Raw genomic sequence first — 23,575 nt, 5'->3', positions numbered from 1 at the left:
CATGCATGTTGTAGTCTAATTAGAAAGAGTATCTTTTATTATAGAGTTTTCTTATAATATTCCTAAGAATTCACCTACTAAGATCAAGACTTTTTATGATGATGTATGGATTTTAGCTAGAGCTTACTGGATGATTCACAAAAGAGAGCTTATGGACTGACTACATGTAAAGCACAATTAGAGTCCTGAAAAAAAGCCGTATGGGTTTTCTTAAATATTCCCAACAAACAAGGATTGAAAAAGTATATGTGTTATCTCCAAGTTATTATGGACCTTATTTGATCTTGAAAAATATTAATTGCATCTCTCAGATGAGTTCACTTGCATTTTGTCTTTTGTGTCAGTGGATTGATAGAGGTGTTTGGTGTAGGAGATAGCTTGGTGTGTAACTTTGAACTTTCCAGACTTAAGTATCTACTCGTTTGTTCTCCCCCCATGAGTTACAATTGTTGAACATAGGGAACAAACACTTAAAAAACAAGATGGTTTTGGAATGGCTAACTTAAATGGAGAGATCATGTATTTTAAAACCCTAAACCCATGATGATTAATATGTAGTCTTGCAATAACCCAAAGGAGTGTTGATGTAAAACCACAAGTCTTCACCAAGGTAATAGAAATAAGCCTTGCTAGAGCACACAAAGATCCAAAAATTAGTATATATTACAAAGGATCTTAAGCTTAAGGAAAAAAGAAATCTAATAAATTTATTGCACAAATTCCAAGGCTATTTCACCTAGAAGTTTAATGCATGATTGTTCCAAAAGTCGTAAAACATGAGGGAACACCTGAGGATTCCAAAAGTGATAAAAGATGCAATTTTTATCATTAATGGATCGTGGAGTAGCAAAGCAATGACCCAACCCAATGAACCCCAACAAATACATGGTTAAAGAAGAGCTTTAAAAATCTCATTGATGCAGGTTAAAGAAGAGCTATAAGCTTATTGATGCAAGATTTATATATAAAATAAAACACACAAAGTGGGTTTCATCCAAAGTGATCGTCCCAAAAAAGAACATAAAAGTTTGAGTTTGTGTGGACCTTACTCGAGAGCTCGAAATTTACATCATCCAAAGTTTATTCTTGTGAGTGAAGAATCAATGGAATGAGATCTTGCATTAGGGTTTATTGTTATATATCGACCTTTTCTTGATTAAGTTTAGTTATTTTGCATTTACAGCCATGGAATTAACATTCTAATTTGGTCCTAGCGACGGTAAGGTGTCAAAGTCCCATGCAGGAGGTGCTCAAAACCTGCTGGCTGTTGACAACGGCATGAAAGCACGTGGCATGAAAACACACACGCACACGAGCACAAAAGATTAAAAAAAAAACATTCTAATTTGATCCTCCTTGGTTCCATTATTGTGATTAGTTACTTAATAACAATCCTTTGAATGTGCATATGACACTTTGGGCGTCATTTATGCATTTCACGTACGTGTGAAGTACTCTTCAGAACCAATTTGCCACGTGCGTGCATGCGAACTAAAAGGCAGTGGCAAGCTTCACGACAAGAAACCCATCATCGCTTTCATGAGCGAGGAAAATTAGGGTTTTCTGAGCAGTTCTGTGAGCTTTCTTTTCATTCAAGGTGACGATGGCTGATTCAAGCTACAAAACACAGAGGAAATAACTCCAGCTTACCGGTAAGAAATTCTGTGCTCATAGTCTCCAGTTTCTTTCTCGAGGTTTTGAAATGGCAGGATCATGAGGAGAGAGTAGGTTTGAGGGGGCTTTTAGTGCTCTCTCTCTCTCTCTCTCTCTCTCACACACACACACACACACACACACGCATTCCCCCCCCCCCTTCCCCGAATTAGAGGTGTAATTTACTGCACACACACACACACACACACACACACACCCGCCCTTCCTGTAAGTTACTGAAAGACCTCATCATAGTCTAGGCATAATGCCCGCATGTGTACGCCATTTCTAGGGTTAAGGGCCAGCCTCCTCGTATAGTTTAGCTATAATGTGCTTCAGATCATATATGCATGTGTTGGCTATGCTTATTTCCAATGCCTCTCTTAATCTATTTTTTATTACTGGACATCCACCTTTAGGTTGTGGCAGGTGCTTCTGTCTTTTCAAGGTAAAGCCTAACTTGTCAGGTGTAAATGTTTGAAAAACTGATATAATTTGTGTATACTGTAATCAATGGAGCACTAGTTGTTTTCCGAGACCCATCTTTTTTAAGTCAAGGAAAGGAGGCTGATACGGTGGTACTCCCAAGTTCCAACAGATAGAATCTTGTCCAATCCTGTGCCTCATTGGCGTCTGTTACAGGGAAAAATGTTGAGGAGGCTGACGCGGCTGTCTTCCTACACATTAATCACCCATTGGGCTCGGCTCGGGACAAAGACACACGTGACCACCAAGGGAATTCGGTGACCCCTTCCTTCCCAAAGGGACCTGTGGCTACAATTGCAAAGGGGGGCCACTTAAAGAGCCTCTGAACTATTGAGCAGCTCCCAACATACATATGGTGTAGCAGCTCACCACCCGAGCACCCCTGTGCTAGAGGCTAGACCAACACCGCAACCATGCTTGTCGCTCAAACCCTTGTGACCCATACCACTAAAGCCCACTATCTAAGTGTATGGCTAGAGCCATGGCCAAGGCCTCTCTTGGAAGTTGATTTCTAGGGAATCCTCATTGTAAGAAATGTGCACTTATGTTATGTACCAGAAGCTAATCATAGGGTTAGTTGATCTAATCTTGGGTTAGAGGGCCAAAAGATTAGAAAAGCAGGCTAATTATAGTGGCCTAAGGTTATAAACAGTTATAAGTTAATAATCCATAAAAAGTGATTTCTTTATGCTTTAATGGGGGAGATTACTATATAAGCAGGATGAGTGGATCTATTATGTATGTTTTTGTCTTGAGAACAAGGATGGTCTGTACCTAGACCAAGGGATTGATCCACTTGTGGATCTGTCCATCCAAGATGTCGATAGCTTGCTGAGCACCTTGGCTAGGCGAACCTTGGTGGTACGGGACACCATGGTTGATAGGCATGGATCTGTAATGGACGGAAGCCTTAGCCCCATGCTCAAGGGTGATCCTATTGGCAAGATCTACGGATGTGAGCATGAGCCTGCAAACCTGAATTTGGACTACTAACTTGTGTGTCGTGTGTTTAAGAGATCTTGGGAGGATTTGTCTCATGAGAAACTCGGTTTCATCATGTGAATCCCGTACAGTTGGTATCAGAGCACCCAGGAGGTACAAAGTTGAAGCATGAAGCAAGATTTATGTAAGGTTTTTCATCGCTTTTATTAGGGTTTGTGTGAAAAGTAGGTATTCCTGTGAATCACCTTTGTTAATGCTCTAGATGAGACTAGAGAGTTGATGTCGTGGTTGCATGAATGTAGGAAAAGTCCCAAGGGAGGAGGAAAAGGGAGATGATTTGTGTGCAAAGCTTTGAGTCTACGTTGCTTGCTTTGTGTGCATGGTTGATGCATTTTGAGTGTGCATGTTCATACACACACGAGTGTGTGTATGGGCATGATTGTACACATGGGACTATAAGGGCTGAGTGTACAGCAGCCATATTAAGGTTTTTGCAGCATGTACAATGCTGTCAGCCCCGTTTCGGGGCTGTAAAACAATTCAAACAGCCAACCAACATGCTGCAGGCGATAAGGGGATTCAGGGGACCTGTCCGTCCAGGTCCATACAAAATCCAGTCTGTACGGACGATGACCTAGCTTTTCAAAAAGCTGCTTTTGAACCTTTCTCTCTATTTATAGAGTCCTAGGCCTTCTGTTTTCCTCATAGAATCTTGGAAGCTTGTGGAGAACACGATTGGAGATGTGTGGGAGAGCTTGGACCAGCTCATTACATTCTTGGCTTGCGACCATTGACCTTGGTTTTCCCGCTTCCGTGCCAGAGCACCCTATTTTGTTCTCTTTCCTCTTCGATGGCCACTCTCTTGTTTGCTCATTACCGCAATTGTTGATGACCAACAGGAGAATTTCCAAGAGTATGTGTAATGGGGCGGAGCGTATCCCGGGATTAATCAACTGTAAACAAGAATAAAATCACTAATGACAATGCAGCACATGCACTCAAACAATAAACAAATATGTGCATAGTACACCACACTAGGGGTCAAAGATGGGCTGACCACCCTCCCTTTAGGTTATATTACCAAAAGGAGAACCTGACTTTGCACTGGGATACAAGATCTCGGGTGCGCGGGGGTTCACCACTGGTATGCACCTGACTATCCCAAGTACCAACAATGAAGAAAATCAAACAAGATGTGGCTTCTGGATCCTTCTGCCCTGCTTAAGGATTTCAAGAACTCTTATGTGCCCTACGTGGGAGTTCCCAAAATTTCGCTATCCATACTGAAGGTGGAGTCTTTACAAGCCTTCTCAAGGAGCTCTTCACTCACACCTGTGCTGGTGAAATTGTAAGCCTAGCGGGGCATACCATGACAGACTCAACCATGTGTCCAAGAGATAGAGATATATAGAGAGAGAGGGGAGAGAGGAGGGAATAGGGATCTTGCATAGTACACCACATTGAGCGGGAAACAGGCCCCGCCCCCTTTCAAGAATTTATTCAGGAAACAATCCACGGGCACGTTGGCCAGGATCAATATAATCAATGAATACAAAACAAACAAATATGCCGATGTAGGATATCCAAGTCGATGTCGATGTTGACGCACAAGATCTCTGATGTTGGGCACACCACGGGGATGACCCACAGGTATCTCTCACCGGGCTAGTACCAGATCCAATATCCAAATCCAATGGATCCCAAGTCCAATGAATCCAAATCCAAGTCCAAGTCCAAGTCCAAATCCCAGTCCAAAATCCAAGCTCCATGTCTAAGCTTTGTGTTCCATGTTCATGTCCAAGCTTCATGCCCAAGCTCTATGTCCAAGTTCTTCATGTCTATGCTCAAGTTCAAGCTTCCATGTCCAAGCTCTATGCCCAAGTTCCATGTCCAAGCTCTAAATCCACTCGCTCATCCCATGAATAATCTCCACAATTCTTATAGCCTTGTCGATGATGAAAACCCTAGAGAAGCTCTTTTTGGCAAGAAAACTGATATAAAACCTATTTTAATAGTTTTTGGGCGATAAAAACTTCTGTGTTCCATGTTCGTGTCCAAGCTTCATGCCTAAGCTCCATGTCCAAGTTCTTCATGTCTATGCTCAAGTCCAAATCCTAGTCCAAAATCCAAGCTCCATGTCTAAGCTCTGTGTTCCATGTTCATGTCCAAGCTTCATGCCCAAGCTCTATGTCCAAGTTCTTCATGTCTATGCTCAAGTTCAAGCTTCCATGTCCAAGCTTCATGTTCCATGTCCAAGCTCTATTCCCAAGTTCTATGTCCAAGCTCTAAATCCACTCGCTCATCCCATGAATAATCTCCACAATTCTTATAGCCTTGTCGATGATGAAAACCCTAGAGAATCTCTTTCTGGCAAGAAAATTGATATAAAACCTGTTTTAATGGTATTCGGGTGATAAAAACCTCCAAAAAGTAGTTTTTAGGGTTTTTTTGAGCAGTTTTAGGGTTTCTGAAATTTTAAGGGTTTTTGAAATTTTCTGTCCGCAGTCGCTTGGAAAGATGGTGACGTGGCACTGTAGGTGCTGGAGGCGCTCTGAAATCAGCGGGTAGCGATGAAAAACTCCATGATTTGGTTCATAGATGATGATGAAGAAGATAATCTCCACGCTTGAACGAAGATGACAACGCGATTAAGAGGTTCTTCTTCAACTTGATGCTCAAGAGAGGCTCATGCTTCTTTTATACTTGGGGAAGCTTTTGCTTTTGCTTTGCTTTTGTCTTTTTATTAAATATTATTAATAATAGCCAAAGTTCTTGATTTGTGCTTTTACAACTTCAGGGCCTTGCTTTTTGGCCCTAGAGCTGCTTTTTGAGAAAGCCGCTTTTAGCTTTTTAGTCCAGTTTAGTCTCCTCTTTCCAATGGTGCCCTTGGCTCGTGGTCAACCTTGTTTGACTTTTTGCTTTTTCTTGCTTTTTGACCAAGAATGGTGCTTTTTCTTAATCAATCCTTATGGATCCTGTCCCCATGTCTTCTTCCACCTGTTTGGTGTCCGGGCATGGATTTCATTATGTGAAATAGAGCTAGGAGGGCCAAATAGTTACATTCCCTCCCTCTTACATCACAGTTGTCCTCAACTGTGGATTGCAAGTGTTCCAAGCACATCCATATGTTCCATGTATATCCGTGTGTTCCAAGTACATGAAGTACTTTCATATGTTTGAAGGTACTAGCCCCATCTGGTGAGTTTGTGCATCTGGTCTTTCCCCATATCTGTGGTGTCATCTGCTCATCTGGCAATATCTCAATGCCTTTTCTTTGACCGATATCCTTGTTCTTGATTGTACATCTTCATGGCCTGTCACATGTGTCAGATAAAATAAATGCATACTTACCTCCTGCAAAAACTAGACACAAGCTAGTCAACAAACAAGTATGCATCATTCGCATATACTGGGTATTCCAGGTATTGGCCAGGTAGTCTAGAGCCCAGTGGACTATCACATGCCATAAATCCAAGCATTGTCCATACATTAAAAAGAGCACACAAAGTCAAAGAAATTCAAACATACATTAGTATGCAATGCACAAGTAATGATCCTCCTGTTCATGGATTGCCCTGTTTGGTTTCATCGAAACCGTGCTGAGCCATCTACTCACTAGAATCGCTTGGACTTTTCCTCAAGGCCATCTTGTCACTGGGACCGCCCGAGAGTTCATTAATAGTCATCTGGGCCGTCTGGTCACATTGACCGCCCGACTGCGAAATCCAATACAGTCATCTGGGCCATTTGGTCGCAATGACCACTCGACTGCGAAATCCAATATAGGCATCTGGGCCATCTGGTCGCAGTGACCGCCCGACTGCAAAATCCAATACAGTAATCCGGGCCATCTGGTCGTAATGACCACCTGACTGTGAAGTGTAATATATCTGGCATCGTTGCCGTCCATATACAAATCTTGCTCCTTGGGCTTTTTGGCATCGTTGCCACCCAAACTAGAGTATGTCCAAATAACCATTATAAGCAGAATAATGATCAATTCTAGTCCAATATATATACAGTGAAGAGGGCTAGAGGTATGATCCCTCCCTCTTGAATCTGTCTTGATTGCAAGACATCCATATTTGGATTTCAAATACATCTCGACCAACCACTTCCTCAATGCTTATCAGCTCGAAGTATATCTGGATAGTCCTAGAAGTACTCCTTTGGCATCCATTGCACGTCCAACAGCGAATAACTCTTGAATTCCAAGAGGAACTTTCTGACCACTGTCTTTCCTCCTTTTCTCACAGAATGAAACACAATCTGTTCTGGCTCTTCCACCCCTGGTGGATTCTTCAAAACAAGTTCCTCTAGGGATAACCTGTACATGGTTTCAATAAACTGTCACGGAAAACATTATATATCTTCCAATGATCTGAAAGGTCCAACTGATGACATACATAATTGATCTTCTTGGTATCTTGAAAGGGCCATATACCATCATTCCCTGACTTTGGCAATCCAAAGATAAATTCCATAGCAATATTCTTCCATAGATCATTCAATGGGTGCAATAATCCTACTGGTGTTTGTCAATCAAACTTGACCTTATGACAAAGCAAACATTCTCGAATCATAAAGCTCAATGTTTCTCATACTAGGCCAATAAAAATAGCTCTCCAAAGCTTGAAGTGTAGTCAAGGTGTCTCTATGCCCCATGTATGGAGAAGCATGGCACTCTTCCATTACTTTGGCCTCAATTCCTTGTGTTACACATGACCTGGGTTTGTATCATAAGAAAACCCTTCTTGATGACATAAAAAGTCACCAAATTTCTATTTTGCAATCTGTTCCAAAACATCTTTGAAATCCTCTTTGGTAGCATAAGGATCCTTCATCAAAGTGAAATCCATATGGTAATCCATAGAAACCGCATGGCTCACGGGTCTCCGAGATAATGCATCTACTTCCTTGTTGGCTTTGACATTCATCGGCCACAACATGGCCTTCTTAGTTCAAGATTGCTCCAATGCAATCTCATCATGTTCAACCACCAAAAAAGGTCTAGAATATCCAACACTAGTCCTTTGCTAGCATAAAGTCTCAATGCTTCAAAAGGATTCTGTTTCAGCTTTGGTCCACAAAGATCCCATGGCTTTATTTGTTGAAACATGCAATAGGCTAAGCACCACTGCAAACCATTTGTCGAACTTCCTGGCATGATGTCAATCTGATGATCTTTCGATCTCTCTGGCTTCTTTGCCTTCCTTTCCCTTACCTATCTTGAAGAAACTGCAGATAAAAGAGTAGGCCTAGGAGTAGCTTTCTTGTCTCCTCCATGATAAATAGAGCGGGTAGCTCTAGATTCTTCTGCATAGTCACAAGGGACAGGGGACGGTGACGGGGACGGGACGGGGGGCGGCCATAAGTAGGAAACGGGGACGGGGGAGGGAACGGCACTCAAAAATACTTTTTTTTTAAAAAATTTCTACTCTACACTTATTCTACTTTGGAAGTACATCAAAATGAGCACAAATTTACAGTAAAATGGTAAGCTTTTGAGTCATATTAACAAAATTAGCCAATCAAAGAGTGAAGGCGTTCACGGCGGTTGATTGTATTAATAATTAAGTACATAAGCTTGTCAAGAAGTTCCCGTCTCTTCTCGGGCGTGACATTCGTGCAAAACCTCACTTCATGCCCACTCTCATGCACGAGGTGGGCTCGCACTTTGTCGGCGCCACCCGTTCGCCGGTATGGGCAAAGCTTGCATACCCATGGCCGAGAACCGCCTCCATGAGCGGATGGGGTGTAGTTAACCTCCTCCCACCATGTCCATCCCGTTGTCCTTCTACGGGAAGCCCCGGCACGTGAGGAGAATGCCGTGGTTGAAGATGGCTTGACTCTGAGCCTTGAGGAATGAGAAAGAAAGAAAGAAAGAAAGCTGTATTAACATCTACTAGAGGCCGAACTCGACCTATGAGACAAATCAATGTACAACTGTCAATGTCTTTTGGATGTCCAGAAAAAAAAAAAGGACAAAATGAACATGAAGTAAACTATGAAAGTACTGAGCTAGTGGGGGGGTGTGATGGATGGAGCACTATTGCTAGAGGCTCAGTATGCAACCTATATGCGCAGGGTATGCAAGAATGCAATGCAGATCTGTCTAGCTCCAACCAGTACCATAATGGGGGTGTAATATGTGATACATAGGCGATGGCGAGGCAAAAATACCTCGGAGCATGATCTCGGGGTGCGAGTGTAAGTGAGCTAGCCGCTCCTGGATATGGTGCTAATGTCGAGCCCGTATCTCTGTGATCTCCCTCTGATGTAGTCTGGGAGTCTGGTAGCCTGGTGCTCTCGGTCTCCGTTTGGCTCGGAGGTCTGCAGCACACTGAAGAGAGAGAGAGAGAGATAGAGAGAGAGAGAGAGAGAGAGGCCTAGAGCCTAGAGGCTTGCAAGTTGGAAGACTCAAGAGGCTTGAGGGAGAGGTGAGAGAGAGAGTCTAGATAGTAGGGCGGCGGCCCGCGGGCCTTGTGTGAGAGGCTTGGAACTTGGAAGTTGGAAGCTAGAAGAAGCTTGAAAGTTGTGCGTGCTTGTAGCCTTGTAGAGACTTGTTCTTATATAGATAGGCAAGAGAGAGAGGCAAGCCTCAAGGGCAAGAGAGAGAGAGAGGGCCAAGCCTCAAGGCTCAAGGGCCAAGGCCAAGCCATAAACGGCCAAGCCAACAGCCATAAACGGCTAGAAACGGCGAACGCAACAGCTAGAAACATGTAGAAAAACGGGCAGAAAATCGCGCAACGGCTCCCTGCCGTTGTGAGGATTATGTTGATAATCCCTCATATTGTGTACTAATTACTACTTAAGTACTTAACTTAGAGAACAAAAGACTTCAGGAGAACACTTGAGAGAAGATTGAATTGAATTGATTAAACTGAGTACAATAGGTCTCTTATATAGGAGATGAAGAGACACATTTGAAGAGGCATGTCCTTTGACGAAAGGACATGACCATAGACGAAAGGATACAACTTTAGGCTAAGGGATGTGTCTATTCGATGTAGAGGCACAACCATTCATCAAGGGATACAACCATTCGTCGAAGGAATGTGGCTATTTGATGAAGAGGTACATCCTTTGGCGAAGAGTCGCAACCAGTCGAGGGTAGGGGTTCCCTTGGCTGGTTACTCTTTGCATCTGCAACAGGAATCAGCAATGAAGAGAGGATCTGATACATACATACGTCACAATCGTGACATTCCCTCCCATTTAAAATAAAACCCATGTGTCAAATGATAGACATCTGTTTGTCAAAGAATTCCTGAAGAAGATTAGGGTACTGCTACATTTCTTCATCTGTTTGCCAAGTGGAATCAGACTCATCCAAATCCATCCACTTCACAAGAAATTCTGTAGTTAACTTTCTTCTTGTTTCCTTTTGTCGCACGTCAAGAATTACTTCTGGAACAAGGATAATATGGTCATCTTCAATTTCTGGTACATATGAAGATAAGTCTGGAAGAGGCGAATCTCCTTGAACATACTGTTTGAGCCAAGAAATGTGAAAAGTTGGATGAACCTTCCCCCATGAAGGTGGAAGTTCCAACTTGTAACTAAGAATCTTGAAAGGCCCATAGAAGCGAGGTCGCAACTTTGGAAAAACTGACTTCACTGTTTTGTAGCGGTGAGGTGCCACATACAACAAGACCAAATCTCCTCCTTGAAAATCTGCATGTCGACGATGCTTGTTGGCTTGTTTTTTATATTTTTGTTGCACATGAACCAATTTATCTCGAACTTGCACAAGCACATCTTGCATCTCCTGAACCAACTGATTTGCCAACGCCACTTTGTGTTGTAAAACAAAGTTTGTAGGCACAAGAGGAGTATGCCCATATGCTGCTTGAAATGGAGTTAATCCAATTGCTGAATGATGGGAATTATTATAAGCAAATTCCACGAGTGGCAAATAATCTTCCCATGATGCCAAACGGGATTGAATGTAATGTCGAATCATTTCTTCCAAAATCTGATTGACTCTTTCAGTCTGTCCATTTGTTTGAGGATGATAGGCTGAACTGAACAACAAATTCGTGCCAAGAGATTTGAACAAAGACGTCCAAAAATGTCCAGTGAACTTTGGATCTCTGTCAGAGATGATGGTCTTCGGCAAACCATTCTTCTCGAGCTCTTGCATCAGCCAGGTACAGAGGCTGATCAGGAACTTTCTTTGGTCTGAGCGGGATGGTCAGCCAGCCCGGGCTAAGGTTGCTTGGGCAGTTATTACTCTTCCGTTGGCCCAGGGGGGCTTGGCATTATAGATCCAGTTGATCAGAGTAGAGCCTTATTGGGGAAGCTTATTGTTCGGGGGCTGCTTCCAAGCGCTGAGCCTTGGAAAGAGCTTCTTTTTCAGCGATTGCATGCTAGGGCTCCCCCAGCAGGGGGCACTTGGGCACCAGAGATACGATGGATCTTCATAGAGATGAGGAGGACAAGCCTCAGTAGAGGATGGGAGGACAGATTTGCCTTGAGCATCCTGCGAGCTTGGGAGTTGCTGAGACCGGGGCTTTCTCGGAGACCTACTTGTGATGAGGAGCGGGCCAGACAACCGCTCATTTGGAGCCGAGCGGTACGCACAGAGCAGGGTCATATGCTGGGTTCTCGGCCTCGTCTAGCCTGGGGACCATTGGCGGCAGGCCCAGCACGTAGTTTTGGAGACTGGCAGGCCTTCTGCAGTCTCCCAAAGGAGATTCAGGTGGAGAGGCTGAGTCACTTCAGAGGGGGGCTAATTATGAGGGATGACATTCAGGAGGCACTCACGAAGGAGTGGTTCACGTCTCTCGAGCCAGCGGCCCCACTGTGGATGGGAGCCTTTACACAGTTGGAGATCTTGATTGCTGTCAGAGCTTGCACTGAGGATGGTAGATGCCTCTACTATGAGATCCAGGATGAGGGCAGACTTCAGAGAGTGGAGACGGAGTCGCCTTTGGTTGCAGAGTGCATCTTTCAGAGGATACGGGTAGTGGCCGCCGCTTCCCGGAAGTGGCATATTGATCCAGACCCTGCAGATGTGGACTCTGATTGGCGCATATGCTGCACGCCCCTTGGCCCGGCTCCAGTGGGACCCTGGCGAGTACGAGTGGCATGATCCTTGTGCATCCCCCGAGGCCACAGAGATCACCTTTTTCCAGTACACTGTTCGGTTGGGGATACATATTTTGACTACGAGGAGGATGGTCTCTCCAACTGCATCAGAGCATTGGCGGCTACAGGGACTCTCACAGGAGTTCCTGGAGGATTTTTGGACCAGGCTCTGGGCTAGTCGACAGGCACGCAGGATCTTGACTTTCCAGTGGCTGGTCGCCCACAGGGGCTCTGCAGTTGGCACCTGGCTTGTCTACAGTGGTCTTCCGGCGGCCTGTGTCCGATGCGGCCACCCTTTGGAGACACAGAGACACTGCCTATGGGACTGTCCTCAGGCGTAGCAGATTTGGCTGCGGATGCTGCGCATTCTGCCCCCCCTCTCTCGAGAGGGCATGTATACGTGGGGCGCCGCTGCTTGGTTGACTTCGTCAGGGCCTGCTCTGGGATATGAGACGGAGCAGGACAGCCAGGCCATCAGATTCATTAGGGGCCAGCCTCGCCTTGTTCCTTCACCGGATTTCTCGTCCGCCGGCTGGACACAGGAGAGGGATCTACGATGGGAGCTCCTCAGCAGCCTCACCATCTGGTTCACCTAGAGAGCCCGATGTTTCAGGGCCTTTGAGGGGAGACTGTCACCATTTGGCCATCCGAATGGTTCACTCTTGCTTTCACACTATGTACATATTGGATTGGTGTCCATGGCTTATGGAATGTGCCTATGCATGTGATTGACACGTGTCATGCTGTATAGTTGGATATGATATTCCGCTGGGACTTGATGTTATCATGCCCGGAATATCTAGAGGACTTGGCTTTCCGCTGGGACTTGTGCCTTTGTGTACATGCCCGGAAACGCCTGGAGGACTTGGCTTTCCGCTGGGACTTGTACCTTTGTGTACATGCCCGGAAACGCCTGGAGGATTGGCTTTCCATTGGGTCTGGTATCGCATATACTTGCCTGGAAACGCTTGGTCTTATATGGTTTCATGAACGGAAATTGCTCATGCCAATGCGGCATTGCATAGCATCTTTATGTGCTTGCTTGCAATTGAAATTGCGTGCTGTTTTCATGCTTGCTTGACCAATGTGTAGTTCCGGGTAAGGGGACGCCCGCCCGTGAACCGTGCGTGTGAAACTGTCTGCTGACATGGTTGTGTGGCATGTGAACAGGTGGTAAGTATTTCCCGATCTAGGCTCAAATAGCCCTTAGGACTTAGCCAATATTTATAAGTGAGTGCGTTCCCATTTCATTAAAGTTTGGGCGCCCAAAAGTCACTTATAAATTATGACCTCTTCCAAGTTCACACTCACTGAAGTCCCGAGGCGGACAAGACTCAATGTCCAGGACCTGATCCTCCCCTTTTACTCATAAATGGGCATCTCCCCATGTCCCTTCACCTGATTGGACCCCAATTCACTTACTTATTAAGAGAAATTCGTGTTTTCTCTTCATGAGGATTTTTGGAGACTGAAAACTCTGTTTTTCCACCATTTCTCTCCATTTCCAAGCTCTCCATAGCCATAAACCAACTTGCTAGGGTGTTTTCCAAGCTTCCAAGAGTGTTTCCAAGTGCTAATCACTCTCCTACTCACTCCCAATGACTGAAATTCGGCAAAACAGCTCTCATTTTTGCTGTAATTTCTGGTCTTTTTGCTGAAAACCCTAATTTCAGCCTTCCTTTCTCAAGTTGAACCATAGGGGAAGCTTTCCCAAGGTTCCCTTCATCCTCTTGAAGACTTTTGTCGCGAAGGATTGCGGCAAATCGAAGATATCAACACTTCTAAAGCTTCCAACGCGAAGGCTTCCGCTTGCAACAACTTCTATGAAGACTGGTAAGCTAATTGGACAATGTGTTGTCATTACTTACTCAGTAGAAGGGCAGGACTCCTTGTTTAGCCGCCCTGTGTAGTATTTCTCTTGTCCTATGTGCTCTTGAAGATGTTGCTACCTTGCTTGGTAGAACATAGAGCCAATGGTAGAGAATATGGGCACTGAAGTCGGGCCGGGCATCAAGGCAGCTCCTTGGTGATCTACATCGACATACCATTGTTTTCTAAATGCTGAATTTCATATGCATTGGCATGGAGGATTTGGTAATGGATGCCCGTGAAGCTATGTATTGAATTTCTCCAATAGTAATACAATTACTCAAGGGAGGGGTCGGCCGTTCCGGCTCATTGTGTGCCTCTTGTCAATTCAGCAATTTACTTCTTGTATTTGAGCAAGTGTCCTTCAAATCTTAGTGTATTTAAGTGTATTGATTAGCATTGTGTTCAACCAAGTTACATGAGATTCATCCTCTTAGACATAACTTCTTGTTCGGGCACTTGTGGGGATTCCAAGACATGTGGGATGGTTGCCTTTTCTGCATAGGCATCCTCGGTACGAGCCAAGTATGCACGTGCTGCATCCCTTGGTTGCATGTGCAACTCTTGAGCAATCATTGCCATTGCATGATCCATATAAGATTCAGCTTTCTTGGTCTTCAAACGGTCATGTACCAATGGATCCTCGCGGTGATAGAGATTCAATTCTTCTTGTTGTGCTTGGAGAAGAGCCTGCATACGAGTAAGTTCAGCCCTCAAGACTATCGACTCTTCTTCTTGCATCTTCTCTTTGCCACGAGACGGCTGTCCCACATATTCATGTTCCCTATTGTGCACCACATGAGTTTGCTCATCCTGTCAAGCATTGGAGGCATGCATTTCATTGTCCCTGCCTCTTGTATTAGCATCTCCAACATTCATTGTATGGCTGTCCATAATGTTCTAAGTGTAGAGATAGCTAGTGTTCACGGTGATCGTCTCTCACGATAGAAGTGAAAGAGAACCGTATGCTCTGATACCAATGTAACTTGGTTGAACACAATGCTAATCAATACACTTAAATACACTAAGATTTGAAGGACACTTGCTCAAATACAAGAAGTAAATTGCTGAATTGACAAGAGGCACACAATGAGCCGGAACGGCCGACCCCTCCCTTGAGTAAATTGTATTACTATTGGAGAAATTCAATACATAGCTTCACGGGCATCCATTGCCAAATCCTCCATGCCAATGCATATGAAATTCAGCATTTAGAAAACAATGGTATGTCGATGTAGATCACCAAGGAGCTGCCTTGATGCCCGGCCCGACTTCAGTGCCCATATTCTCTACCATTGGCTGTATGTTCTACCAAGCAAGGTAGCAACATCTTCAAGAGCACATAGGACAAGAGAAATACTACACAGGGCGGCTAAACAAGGAGTCTTGCCCTTCTACTGAGTAAGTAATGACAACACATTGTCCAATTAGCTTACCAGTCTTCATAGAAGTTGTTGCAAGCGGAAGCCTTCGCGTTGGAAGCTTTAGAAGTGTTGATATCTTCGATTTGCCGCAATCCTTCGCGACAAAAGTCTTCAAGAGGATGAAGGGAACCTTGGGAAAGCTTCCCCTATGGTTCAACTTGAGAAAGGAAGGCTGAAATTAGGGTTTTCAGCAAAAAGACCAGAAATTACAGCAAAAATGAGAGCTGTTTTGCTGAATTTCAGTCATTGGGAGTGAGTAGGAGAGTGATTAGCACTTGGAAACACTCTTGGAAGCTTGGAAAACACCCTAGCAAGTTGGGTATGGCTATGGAGAGCTTGGAAATGGAGAGAAATGGTGGAAAAACAGAGTTTTCAGCCTCCAAAAATCCTCATGAAGAGAAAACACGAATTTCTCTTAATAAGTAAGTAAATTGGGGTCCAATCAGGTGAAGGGACATGGGGAGATGCCCATTTATGAGTAAAAGGGGAGGATGCTTTCACATGGGGTCCCCATGTTGAATATGTCCCTCTAGTGTAGGATTGTTTGGCTGGTTCATAGTTGCCAGGCATTTCAGAAATGGCAGGTATGAAACGGGTTTCATACGTTTTGAAACGTTTCATAAAAGGTAAGAAACGGGTACAAAAAGGTTTCATACAAAATAGAAAAAACATGTATATTTTTAACTTGAAATATAGAAAAGAAAAAACTGTTGACATAACTTATAAGAGACCACATTGAATTCATTTCAATAAAAACAAAATACATGTAAGATATGATGATATCACAAATCACGTGGGTGATCACTGATGACTAAGCAGAAATCAAAAGGATCACCACGTGGGTGATGGATGAGTCATGACTCAAAATCCAAGATCAAAATAAATAGCATGTCCAAAGTTCAAACTAAATAACATGTCCAAATAAAATGATACTGGCAGCAGCTGCTAGCTACTATCTGCATCCTCATCTGCATCCTCATGCTCATCCTCATCTGCATCTTTTGCCTTTGCAGCCTCACTCTCAAGGTCACTGCTGGTAGCCGAGTCCTCAAATGCCTCATCCTCTAGAGGTGCAGGTGCACCACTAGTACTAGCCTCTCGAGAAGATCGTGTAGTGCGAGCCGGAGCCATGATCTCCTCATAGAGCATAGAATAGATGTCTCTCTCCTCCTGAGGAATGTCGGGAATCTCCTTGCACTTCATGATATCAATCTTATCTGGATTCACTTGGCGAGGCTCAATGGGATGACCCTTTTGTTCTAGCAATCAGAGATTGCAATGACAAAAGACAAGCCTCTCCAATTGTGCTGAGGAGAGTCTATTTCTCTTTTTCGTGTGAAAAAGAGCCCATGTACTCCAGTTTCTCTCACAAGGACCTGAACTGCAATCCTGGGAGAGAACTCTCAATGCAATCCGTCTCTACATTGTAAACAAAAAAAAAAATAAAAAATAAAAAAAAATAAAAGAATAAAAAAATAAAAAAAAATAAAAAAATTGGATGATGAAAAAAACGCGTTTCATACAGGACAAAACGTTTCGTACGTTTCGAACCTGTATGAAACGCGTTTCTATGCAACTGTGGGCCGCCGCTGGTTGCCCACTGCTGGAGGGGCATTGGCGGCGGCAAGACCATGCAATTTGTCCCATCTGGCAACAAACGAAACACAGGCCAGGTAGTATAGAGAACTCTAACCTCTGAAGGAAGTGAGAGCCATCTAGGCTGGGAATTGAGAGATGTTGAGGGAGGTCCTGTGGTGAGAGGAGGATGACCAGCCAGATGGATGGGAGGCCTACAGCCTGGCTGCGATCGAACCCAGGGGATTTATTTCCCACTAGCAGGTAACCCAATTTGTTTAAGTGAATGTGATTTGTGCTCAGGTACAAGCTGTTCTAACTCTTATTTTACATTACTCAACTTGTTATATGAGAGCTCTCTTTATTTTTGCCTTTTTGGTGACTAGAGAAGCGGTTCGTACAATATCTCTAAGCCAGGTCCCTCACTTTACTTTTAGAACACATGGTGATGGACTCAGTATTACTGGCTGGCAGATTTGGTAAGTGAGAAACATTAAGGCTATTTTGTCTATCGTTTGCCTTGATATCACTCGTACCTTGCTGCAACAAGATTCGTGGCACACCGAGGACTGGTAAGTTGAGACGAGCTGCTTTCATAAGAGTATGGGGCCACAACCCCTTCATGTTTTAGTCATTAATAGGTTTTATATGTTTGTATATCATAGATATGCTATTGAGTCCCCCCCCACCCCACACACACACACACACACACACACACACACACACAAAGTTCATTCTCACAAGTCAATGCCCTTTGTTATGGGGTTAATGATGGCAGTTAGTATGCCATTTGATTTCCACTCCCGTAATTATAAACTGGTAACCACATATGATGTGAGAGTTGGGGCGCGTTGTTATGGCAACGTGGCTTTCATCGTAACGCTCTCCTCCGCCATCTCATCTGAGTCATGTGTAGCCTCTGATCAGTTCCACAACTGCGTTGTGGTGCATGGTTGGCCCACTAACTTCAGCAGATACCGCTATGAATGATAGGTGGCCCTTAATGTTGCTGAATGTGATGCAGAACAAGACCCTGTACAGTTCCTAGAGGAGACTTTCCTGTCTTTGGTTGGTCACTTAACATTCAAGAGAAGAAGACTTTTTTGGTCACTTCTGTTATACAACCACGTGCATGTTCATACGGGTGTCTACCACTTGGTCCTGTCCCTCGCGCACTTTGCCAGGGGCCAGTGGAGGGAAGAGTGTGGCATTGACGCTGGAGCTTGGACAACGCGGGGCTGGCCTTGGTGGTGGATATGGAGTCTGTATCAACACACACACCCTGTTTGGTACCTATTTTCATTTCATTTGTATTGGAAATCTGGCACAAGGTTCCTGTGAAGCTTGTACACTCAAATACTCCTTAATAATCAAAGATTATTGCGGGTGAGGTCGGCCCATTCCGGCCACAGTGCAGGCGTCATTGATTTTAGTTGTGTTATTTTTTCTTTATGATGTGCCGTATGCTATCTTGTTTAATGGTATTAATGGTTTAAGTGTAACGAGATTGTGTTCAACCCTTCCCAAGGGAATTACATCATTCGTATTCAGGTCGTTCTATTTTTTGTTTGATTTGTGAGTAATATTATTCTTGTCATTCTGAGTGGATCAGGTCTCTTACTCACTGCCCAACGTGGAAGATGCATTTCACTTATGATATTTGCCTGTATATGTCAAGTGATCCTCAGTCTTGTGTGCTGGCTTTTCATTCTGTGTATACTGGGGTCTCGCCTTGTTATGTCCAATAAGGACATTTGTCCAACAAGGACTCCCTTTTCTAGTGTTGACTTTTGTGTTAAGCCCTGCAGTTTTGTAGCATGGGACTCACGCACGGACAACGATTATAGGCAAGTTTTTTATGGATACTATGAACTCCTTAAACTAGGGTTGATGAGATGCCAAAATTATGCATTGATACAATCCATAAAGCGTGGTTTGGCTTTAAGTGTTGAACAGCTAGTTGGGATAAATGCCCATAGTTTTTGGCCTTTGCTGCTTAACTGTCTTGCCTTGTATGTATGGTGTGGATGCTCTCACATTATGTGGAATGGTTGGGATCTCACAAATTGTGTATATGGATCAGCCTGTCCAACCATACTTTCACACCTTGTATGATGCCCAGTAAGAAGTGGAGTACACCTTGGGTATTTGAATGTCTATAAAGTTGTGACCTCAATTACAATGGGGGGAGGATGTTGACACCTGCCTTCCCCTCTAACCAATGTAAGTTCTTTTCTTTTTGTCTCTACAAAGACCATAGCTCTAATGGGAGCTCATTTCAATTAATCAGGTTTCATATTGTGGGGTTGATCAAGCGCTAGAGACAAAAGCTGGAAGGAAGGTGCCAACTTCAGTGGTGGGTCAAATGCATGTGAAAGTGCTCTCGACCACGACTTCAATGGACCCAAGCGCAATTGCTTGAAGTGTGCAAAAGCTACACAGCAGTAGATCAGCTGGAGTGTCAACTGCCTTTGAAAGCCTTTCTTTCCTCTGACATTCTCATGAAAAATGGGGGTGGTGGTGCTGCAGCTTGGCCAAGGGGGTAACCAGTTTGGGTTCACCTTCTTGGAGGCTCTCTCTAGCCTCAGTAGCCCGAGCACCCCTCCACATGACTTCTTTAGAGAACCCTTTCAACCCGGTGATCCTGCAGTTGCACGAGCGTTGCTGATTGACACAGAGCCCAAGGTTTGCCTGCTCTTTAAATCCACATTTCCTTGCACTATGCAGAGACAAAGTTTGGATCAGCTGAACAGCAGATTTCTGGTGCTGCATGAGCAGGTGGTTGCTGCTGTGAAGAGACGTACAAATGATAAGGGCTCATGGAGATATGGGCCACAAAGCTCTTTCACACAAGACAGTGGATCAGGAAACAACTGGGCTAGGGGATTCTGCAAGCATGGTCCCAAATGTCAAGAAGCTGTTATGGACCTGGTACGGCGTGAGGTATAGATTCAAAACAATCCAGCACTCAAATGCATAGATTAATGTTCGTTATGTGTGTGTGTGAGTGTGTGCGTGCACATTTGTGTGTGTGTGTGTGTACGTGATCTTGATGAGATACTGAGCACTCTGGATTATCTGGAAAGCTAGGAACCATATTATGTTTCGACAGCCTTCTCTAGATGCTTATGCTTTCTTTCGTGTCAATCTTTGCCAGTCCCTACATGACTGTTGACAGCTGGAGGCTATTGATACCCTACAGTTTGAAGTCTTTTCCTACTGTTTCTAGCTTTCTTCCTTGGATGACTTCTCTCTAAAGTACATCCTCCCCATGTATATTGCTCCTTGGTAATAGAGCATTGGTTTTTATTTTTATTTTTTTTAAGTGTGTGTGTGTGTGTGTGTGTGTTTGTGTTTGTTTTTAGATGTACTTTAATGAGAGCCTCTCACTTTTGAGGGCTCTCGAATATAAAATAAAATAGTGGTTTCAAAAAAAAAAAGTGTATATGTGTATGTACATGTGTGCGTGTGCGCACGCACATGCGCATGAAAGGAAAATCAGCTTGCACCTTGACATTTTATGTGACTTCTTCCAGGTTGAGATGTGTGATATCTTTGGTGGTTTTGTAAGCCTGCAAAGCATAGCAGGAGGCACTGGTGCTGGCCTCGGTTAGTCGAATGCTTTGAGCTTGTTCTAAAATGTTGGAATACTTGATATTGTGTGAGTCTCCAAAAGACCCATTTTCAGAGATGTATTGAAAAATTCCCATATATGAGCAGGTGCCTACCTTATGGAGGTCCTTAGAGATGAGTATCCATCTTGTTGCACTTTGAGCCATTGTATCTGGCCCTTAGAGGGAGAGGTGAGTGTGCAGTGCTACAATGCACTCCTCTCGATCGCCCACCTGCAAGATTTGGCAGATGGACTGCTCTTGGTGAGGAATGAGGCTTTGATGTCCACTTGCAGAAAGGTGCTGGGCATCCAAAGACCTTCATTTGATGACATGAATGAAGTGGGAGCTCGTGCGCTAGCTTCGGTACTGTTGCCAGCATATCATCATACATGGTCAAGATCAAGAGATCCCAAGCAGGGTTTGGTAAAAGGTAGGTCGGCTCATTTGGCCCAAATCCATCTTTATTGGAAAGCATATGTTGAAAAAAGGCGCAAGAATAGCATAAATATACCATAAAGAGCTTATGGGAGGAGGCTTTTGTATAATCCTGATTTCTGATACCAAACAAACTTTTATCACTCCAGCAGCCAACCGTAGGACCAAAAGCATTGATGACCAGTGCCACCCAGCAGCTGCTCGGTGTTTTCGGCCTCTTTCTAATCTGGTGTCTGTTCTCTGTGCCCATCCCAAATATCGCATGTTGGCTCTACGTGCCACACCACAGGTAAGTCACTTTTCTTTTTCCAATCCTTGAAAGAAAGCTAATTCTTGCATGCCCATAGGCCTGCGTACCTTGATTACTTTACTTATATCCATGGTGATGGTGCATGCATGCACATTGCAGATACCTGCAAGCCTCATGAATTTCACCACATACTCCTGGAAATCACATCTGAAGCAGCTTAAACGGATGGTCTACACAGAACCAAGCAGGGACATTGGAGCAGAGCCCTCAGCATATGATAACAGGAGTAAACCAAATCATGCGGGGCACCGCATGATTGATCGCTGCCTTGCCAATTTACTTGTTTTGAGGGGCAGGGGCAGTACAGAGGCTGATGTAACATTGTTTGATGACATGGCATTGTATCCGATATGGTCTGTAGATCCATTGACTGTTGCTACAAATTCAGCCCCCTTGGGGAAGTATGATATGTTTGCTGGGCTGCTAAGCAACTGCCATTCGGCCATAGCTCCAGCATCACATGCCCTTTCAAGAGCGTATGCTATGTATTCTTCCAAGGCCTACCTGTATCAATATTTTGATCATGGACTAGATCAAGATGTTTTTGATGCATCCTTTGCAACAGTCCAGGATGTCTTAGCTCATTACCTGACCCTTTAAGAAGATAGGACGCCTATTAAGCCCCCATACATTTCCCCTCTCGTAAGGAGAGTAGGGATGTGTTATGCATGCGATTACATGTAGGCATTAATGTAGTGAACTACCATTCCTCAGTGAGTTGGGCCATTTTATTTATGCAAGCCTAACATACTAGATAGCATACATTAAAGTTTACAAATCAGCCCGGGTCAGAGGGGGCTTTGAAGATATAAAGAACATTGACTTTGAAATTGTATTGATTTGAGGGCTTCATCCAGTCTCCTTCTTCACTTTGCCTTGAGCACAAACATCTTGGACAACTCCATGAGCACTAATACTTCTAGTGGATGAGGTTTTGTTTGCACCTTCATACATTCATATGACTTGTCTACACCAATTGGGTGTACTGACCCTTGGCATTTCGGCGGGGCCTTTGGCACCGACTTACCTCATGCAAGCTCATTTCAAGTTGCAGGCTTCATTGGGAGCAACGCTAGTGGTGGTAGCTTCTTCAACATGGGATCATCAATGGGATGGACATTGGCATACAATTCCTCATTACGATCTTCCTTTGCAAAAATGTATGCTGTGACCTTTGTAAGTGGCCAAGATGTGCAAGAAGATATGAACCAATTACGTGTTTGTGTTGATAGTGTGAATGTGCTCTCGGGATCCACCATGCTAGAATGAGTGATGTGAAGTGCCTTTGCCTTGGTTTAACATTGCCTGTAGCCCCCACTACATGTGGTTGAATGGGTAGCCTAATCCAGCAAAGGTTTGGATGGCACTTGCGGTCCCAGTTTACACCATCTTGACCGAGTGTGTCTGAGGTGTAGGGTCTTGGAGATAATGGATTTTAGGAATGCATCCCCAAGGAGAGGTGTTAGAAATTGTGGGTCTGAGGGGAGGCAAGTTGTCCTTCCACATTTGATGATTTAGGAGAAGCAAGGGTTCTCCCAAATATGTGCATTTGTATGGTTGTCTTTATCAAAGGTTAGTTTGGGAATGGTGAATTAAGAGGATAAAGTGCAAATGCGAATCCAAAGATGTAAGCAATGATAAAGGTGCCACATGGGAGTTACAGCGTTTATCTTGAAGATGGAGTTTTTCTTGTAAGTTTTCTCAGAGGAGGAAGTTGAAGGGTCACTTATAGGTGAATGGGCTGGGTTTACAATAATAGATGGTCTTGGAAATGGACCGTTGCATGAGCATGAAAGTTGAGTTCTCCAGTATGCATGTGCATGCATCGTGTAGGTGTAAATACATTACTACATCTCTCTCTCTCTCTCTCTCTCTCTCTCTCTCTTACACACACACACACACACACACACACAATGGCCAAGATCTATGGAGCAGTACTAGAGGACACAATGAGCTATATGGCAGAGAGGATGGGAAACAAAGCATCAGGCCAGGCCGGCTTCAGGAGAAACTTCTCCACGCTGGACCATATCTTTACTTTACGGGCTATCATAGAGGAGGTGAGGTCCTCAAAGAGACATGTGTATTGCTGCTTTGTGGATTCTCGCAAAACCTTTGACTTCGTCCATTGATCCCGTCTGATAGGATGCTTGCAGGAGCTCCAGTTCTCACAT

The 23,575-nt window shown here is 44.1% G+C and overlaps 1 protein-coding gene across 4 annotated transcripts; it reads left to right on the top strand.

Annotated features, from left to right (window-relative positions):
* Positions 1-1,440: 1,440 nt before the first annotated feature.
* Positions 1,441-22,251, top strand: LOC147607420 (uncharacterized). 4 transcript variants are annotated; one of them, XM_086790834.1, is made up of 8 exons: positions 1,442-1,652; positions 5,587-5,736; positions 19,333-19,727; positions 19,821-19,985; positions 20,579-20,651; positions 20,763-21,086; positions 21,244-21,380; positions 21,501-22,251. In XM_086790834.1, the coding sequence occupies exons 3-8, from the start codon at positions 19,551-19,553 to the stop codon at positions 21,999-22,001; spliced, it is 1,377 nt and encodes a 458-aa protein (XP_086646960.1). In that variant the 5' UTR covers positions 1,442-1,652; positions 5,587-5,736; positions 19,333-19,550; the 3' UTR covers positions 22,002-22,251. The 4 variants fall into 4 exon arrangements, with proteins under 4 accessions (XP_086646957.1, XP_086646960.1, XP_086646958.1 ...); XM_086790832.1 differs by having other exon boundaries at positions 21,241-21,380; XM_086790831.1 differs by lacking the exon at positions 5,587-5,736 and having other exon boundaries at positions 1,441-1,652; positions 21,241-21,380.
* Positions 22,252-23,575: the final 1,324 nt, after the last annotated feature.

Source organism: Cibotium barometz, chromosome 55, assembly GCF_041138505.1.
Source record: "Cibotium barometz isolate CiBa-2024 chromosome 55, ASM4113850v1, whole genome shotgun sequence".
Taxonomy (NCBI): Eukaryota; Viridiplantae; Streptophyta; class Polypodiopsida; order Cyatheales; family Cibotiaceae; genus Cibotium; species Cibotium barometz.
Note: the sequence above shows the minus strand (reverse complement) of the source record. Positions and strands in the feature narration are given on the sequence as shown.

Coding starts and splice junctions, on each gene's coding strand:
- LOC147607420 (XM_086790831.1), top strand. CDS start 19,551: ATGGGGGTGGTGGTGCTGCAGCTTGGCCAAGGGGGTAACCAGTTTGGG. Junction 19,728..19,820: donor TGATTGACACAGAGCCCAAG/GTTTGCCTGCTC, acceptor CTGCATGAGCAG/GTGGTTGCTGCTGTGAAGAG. Junction 21,381..21,500: donor CTCTACGTGCCACACCACAG/GTAAGTCACTTT, acceptor TGCACATTGCAG/ATACCTGCAAGCCTCATGAA.